Below are 6,000 nucleotides of genomic sequence, written 5' to 3'. Positions count from 1 at the left end.
GTTAGAACTGAGCCAAGAGGGGTCATGCAAGTACTTCTCTAGATCCTTCAGTTTTGATATAACAGCTAATCCCCTTCTGCTCCTCCCCAGGCCCTCCTCATGGCTTAGATGTGGCTGTTCTTTGGCAGACAGCTGTTACATGAAATTGCAAAATCTAAGCACATATTTGCTCACTTAATGTAAGCAACAGAGAAATAAATCTGAACTTTGGAAAAAGTCTATTAATAATTAACAGATAGTGAAATTATCAAGATATAGAATGCTATGCAGGAAAAAAAAAAATCCCAAATCTTGGGTTTGGAATAAACTGTGAAAATGTTTACCCGGTTAGTTTGTATCAGTGATTATGAACAACATGCTAAATCAGTACTTCAGAAGTCTATATATGACTATTACAGGTCTGGGGCAAATGATCAGGAAACATTGGCTGATAATGTTGCAGCATTTTCCAGGTAAGAAAATTTATTTATTTTTAAATCATGTTTTGTGTAATTACACGAAGACATTCTACCAAAATAAGACCTCAGGTTTTAATGTTGTTGATGTGAAATTATCCGTCTAGATAGATGCTTAGTAGAGAGGGAACAATTCTTGGGGCTGTGAGAAATTTTGGGCTATCAAACTGTTTAAAAATATCCCAAGCCTGGGAATCTCAAACCATTGACTGAAAAAGCCAACCCTAATTGTCCTCACATGGAATTATGTGGATAATTAATTTGACTACGTATAAAAATAGTGATGCATTCTAAAGACTCTACTTTCTTTTTCTCTGAGTTGGACAGTGAGGGTCTATGAGCATGGTGTAGGAAGCGGTTAGCACTAGGTTCAAGATAGCCATCTTATCTGGTTGAACCAGATCGGATTGTTGTCTCAAATGTTCCCATCCTGCTGGCTTTCCCTTATCATTCATTTTGATTATTGTTGTCTCAACTTTCACTTTAGATTTCAATTTGTCTATATAACATTAATCTTTCAACGTTGCTGCTTCATCCATCATCCAAAGTGCTTCACCTACCTCTGTTTCCAAATTAGTTTTCCCTTGCCTTTCATATTTCAAAGCACAAGATGGTAGCTGTCACGGTTTATGTTTTCTGTTTGTAATAAAAACAATAAACAAAATAACTTTAAAGGAGTGTTTTTCTCTCAGCAGTTACAAAATGGTTTATTTGCTGGAGTAGGGGAGGAGAACCCTCCATACACTATACTCTCTCAAACTCATCCATCTTACATTATAGCCTTTAGTAAAGCTAGTGAATATTGTGGGTGTTCATTGATGGTGATAAATTAAAGAAAAAGGGTAGAAAATATCCAGAAGAAAGAATCTGCTTTCCTGCTTGGCTTCTTCTGTCTAGAGCAAAATCTCTCAAAAATCACTTTTCTATGTGTAAATTAGGAAAAATGAGATGATTCTAACCAAGGTGGTCCCTGGCAAACAGCACCGATGTACTACTCTCAGGAGTCTGAGAATGGGGTGAAGGATGGGGCCTCCCCCAAACTTCTCTAAGCCTTGACTTTGTCTCAGTTCTTCCCTGGAACTCACATGAGCTCCACCAATGCTGGAAGAGCCACAGAAAGGGAAAATTTGGCTAAGAGGGGAGGGGCTTAAAATTCTGTATGATCTTTTTCAATCATTTAACATTCTGGGTCTCTCCAAACTTTTCTGTTCCTGGAAGATGTCCCTTCCTGGGCCCAATAGCAGCTCCGTTCACCGGGTAATATGGCTTACCTCCTTGTAATCTCCTGAAAACAACACTTTAACCCAAAAAGGTTATTTTAACCAAGGAAATTTCAGGCCCTTGATAGGTGTATGGAGTTGGTGTCTCCTTGCATTTCTTATGTCATAATGCTCAGGTGACCATCTATTTCCTCAAACCCCCTTTAACACCCTTCCGCTCATGCTACTTAATTAATGGACTCATGCTTATTAGGAATCTCTGTAGGCTAGGTTCTATACTACATGCTGAGGATAGAGCAATGAGCCAGACAAAGCTCCTGTTCACAGGTGCTTACATTCCAATGGATGGACATTGACCTTTGACTTCCATAATGCTGGTGGGTTGAATTGATGCAAAATGTACCCCGAACAACTGGCTTAGTAGAGGCCTTAAAGAGAGAGCAAAGGGGTGCAGCACATACAGGCAACTCTGCAACCCTAGAAATTCTGGAAGCTTTGTCAGACATAGAAGGCATTGTTGAGTTCCAAGTTGTGGACTGGAAGAGTGCCTCATGCTTGTGTGGGTTTCATGGTACTCCAGTAAGTATTCCCACCCTGTGCATGTACTCAGTAACTTCAGGACAGAGCACAGATCATGAGAAAGAGTTTGCAATGCCATCCTTTCCATGAACCTTGATCTTTCCTTTTTGTTCAGCTTGAAAGGGAAAAAACATGGATTAATCAACTTTCTCTGGAGGTTGGCTGATGCTATTTTATGATCAACCACTTGAAGAGTTTTTATATTGCAACAAACGTTAGCGGCCATTGCTTATCTAACACCTCAATTCCTCTTTTCTTGTGTAACTTTCTGGGTAACCCTTCATTCCTCACCTTGTATCATTGAGCTGATCACATGGAACTAAGAATAGATTTTCTGCCAGAGTTGTGGTGGCTTTGGGTTGACGGGATGAAGGAAATCAATCTGAACTCTCTCATTCTGATTCAAATGAAGACTGCAAAACAACCAAACCTCAGATAACCTGTTGTGACACAGTGTCAGGGCATTTTAAAGACATTTATGAAATGTGTACACTTTCCCTCCCACAAGCACAACAAAAGGTCATTCACAGTGACAGCTGTTATCTCTCTGTGCTCAGCTCTGACAATCACATTTTGGAGTTTTGGGGATATGGCTCACTTATGTGACCTAGCAGTTGCTTGTAAACGTTTCTGGGGTAAGACTTGCGACTCTAATGTTATCATGGCTAAAAACTGATAAAATAAAATAAAGTACAAAAAGACACATGAAGTCAAATAGATGGAACCATACTGAAGAACAAAGTTACCTATTGTAAATATTTCGAGAACAGTAGGTGTTAGCTTGCAACATTTTGCATGATTGGAATCATCATGACCTGATTGGAGTTAACTTAAACACACACACACACACACACACACACACACACACAGTATGTTGTTTCTCTTACACATTAACTCAGTGTATCCTTCTCAACCCTGGTCTGCAGTTTGTGGCTTCTGGTGAAATCATCACTAGTGGAAACTTAATTCTATAATTTGGGTGTCTAGAAGTCCTGATGAAGTTAGAAAATGAAGCTCCTTTCTTTTCTGTTGTGTCATTTATTGACACTGAAAATGGGGTGATTTTCTTTTAAATAACAGGTGATAAAGTGATGTCATTATTCCTTTATTGCAGTGCCTCACAGGTTGATAGTGATCCAATTAAATGTTTTAAAGATGTCACAATATTAAGAAAGAAGGGTAAAAAATAAGATTACAGGGGCTCCAGGGTGGCTCAGTCGGATAAGCGTCGGACTCTCAATTTCGGCTTGGGTCATGATCTCAATGTTCCAGAGTTTGAGCCCCAAGTTGGGCTCTGCGCTGACTGTGAAGAGCCTGCTTGGGATCCTCTCCCTTTGCCCCTCCCTGCTCTCCCTCTCTCTCTGTCTCTCTAAAAAAAAAAATTTTAATGTTTTAAAAATAAGATTACAAAAATTGTGTTTTGTATACGTATTTACATACATTTTATTTGCTTTAAATAGTTTAAACAATTAATGTGAAGAAATTGGACTGTAGTATGATCATCTTACAGACTTATGAAACATTAATTCACTGTGTTCAGTTGATGGGATTCAGTAACAGCACTTGGCTTTACAGCTGGGTGATAAGTGTCTTCCTTCAAATACAGTATCCCATCTTGGGGAGTGTATACATCACCAGATTTTTTTGTAAATTAAATGTGAGGCTTTGTTGGATGTGAAGGGTGGGTCAAAAGTTCTGTGGAAAGATCCCCACCTTTACCCCCTACTTCCTTTACTCGGTCATCTTATTTTCCATCCTTCGAAAGAGGTTTATTATTTGATTGGTTCAATTGTTTTGTCCATCTTCATATCCTTTTTCCAAAGTGGAGGTCTCATAAGAGCACAGTCCAAGGTTACATTCAGCTACTATTTGATGTAAGACTGCGAAAAAAAAAAAATCACTTCTATTGGGGGTGGAGTCAGGTGGGACTCGGAAAGCTATTGGAACTACTTGACAAGGTTAGTTGTAATTGTTCTTTGGAAAATATCAAAAAATGGAAAACTTTTTAGAGAACATACACTTCCCACTCCATCGATCTTATATAATTTTGCCTGAAACTTGCATTTTGTGCATTGGTTGGTGAGTCTCCGTAATGTCACCGTCAGAACAGAAAATAATGTGTGTGGGAAAGCCAAGAACACAGTTATTAAAGGGACTGCGCCACCATGTGGACAAGCATAAATAAAGCTGCTGTCTGGAGATAGAAGGGTTGAGCCTTGCCTTCTACATAGGAATTAACATTTAACAATGTCCTTTCTCTCTCTCTCCCTCTCTCTCTCTCTCTCTCTCTCTCTCTCACACACACACATACACACGATGCCCAGCAGCTCTGTGTGTGCTCTTCATAAAAGCTTTCATTGTTTCCTCAGCTCTAAGTAAATATTAATGCCTTCCAAGGCCAACAGCTGCTATTAAAATCGTTTTCTCTCATTCTCATAATACACTTAGAGATGATTGGTAATAAAAACTCTCTTCAAGGCTTCTGCCTTTCCCCCTTCAAAATGGAGATCAAAGAAGCATGCTGTGAGGGTCAGTCCAAAAGAAAAGACTTCCAGCAGCAAAGCATGTGGTGTGACAGAAAATAATGACAATTATGATGTTCAAAGGAATTGCAGAGAAATCACACAGTAAAACTTCTTTATTATGCTTTTCAAGGGCTGGATGTTTTTACTTTATTATGTGGGGAAGGGTTAGATTACAGACCCAAAGCAACATGAAGGCAGAATTTCTTCTTCCACTACAGGAAGTAGGCTCCAGTTAAGACCTTGGAGGTTCAATTTATTTTGGTTACTACATTTCTAAATCACACTTCAGTATATTAACTAAAAATCTTGTTCTCTCTGGAAGCAAAGTAAAATCTAGGTAATAAAAGGTGAGGGCTGGTTAGGTATGTATGTATGTGTTACACACGTTTGTTTCTTAGTGCTCATTAGAAAGACGGCTGTATTTTCTTCAGTTCTAATGAGTTACTAATGAGAAAAATAATCCTGAACAAATAGGACATATAAATTTCGCTGAGAGGAAAGAGAACTTGTTCTCCTGTAAATTTTACTAGTAAAGTTTTTGGTTCTTGGTTTATTGATAGTTTTCATTACAACACAAAAGAATTGCAGGAAAAGTCATTTAAGATCGTGTTCAGGAGTCAAAAATTCTTCAAGCCAAAAGTCCAGTTTCTGCCAAATACCCTTTTAGAAGAAAATGCACAATTAAACTAAAAAGAATTATCTTCCCTCATCACCATACTTCAGTGGATACTGACTTCCGTTTAAGAATTTTGAAGAAACCACATTATAATTTTATTTTTTTAAGTTTTTTTTAATGTTTACTTAATTTGGAGAGAGAGAGAGAGAAAGAGAGACAGTGCGAGTGGAGGAGGGGCAGAGAGAGAAGGAGACACAGAATCCAAAGCAGGCTCCAGGCTCTGAACTGTCAGCACAGAGCCTGACCTGGGTCTCAAACTCACCAACCATGAGATCATGACCTGAGCCGGCATCAGATGCTTAACAGACTGAGGCACCCAGGCACTGCACCACATCAAAATTTTAAAAGTAATTACCTGAAGTTACTGTCTGTTATTTGAAAAGAAAAACAAAAAACAAAAAGGACAAACTGTACATAATATATCTTTTTTTTTTAATTTTTAATTTTTTTTGAGAGAGAGCAAGTGCACAAGTTGGGGAGAGAGGCAGCAGGGGAGAGAGAGAGAGAGAGAGAGAGTGAGAGTGTGAATCCTAAGCAGGTTCCAC

General features: G+C 38.7%; 1 protein-coding gene across 1 annotated transcript in view; it reads left to right on the top strand.

The window, feature by feature from the left end:
• Positions 1 to 279: 279 nt before the first annotated feature.
• The window catches only part of HAO1 (hydroxyacid oxidase 1), a 46,200-nt gene continuing 40,479 nt past the window's right edge, over positions 280 to 6,000 (top strand). The window contains exon 1 of the mRNA XM_045445278.1: positions 280 to 452. Coding sequence (XP_045301234.1) covers positions 316 to 452 — 137 coding nt within the window. The 5' untranslated portion in view covers positions 280 to 315. The remainder of the gene's footprint in view (positions 453 to 6,000) is intronic.

Source organism: Leopardus geoffroyi, chromosome A3, assembly GCF_018350155.1.
Source record: "Leopardus geoffroyi isolate Oge1 chromosome A3, O.geoffroyi_Oge1_pat1.0, whole genome shotgun sequence".
Lineage (NCBI taxonomy): Eukaryota > Metazoa > Chordata > Mammalia > Carnivora > Felidae > Leopardus > Leopardus geoffroyi.
This window is presented reverse-complemented; position numbering and strand designations above follow the sequence as displayed.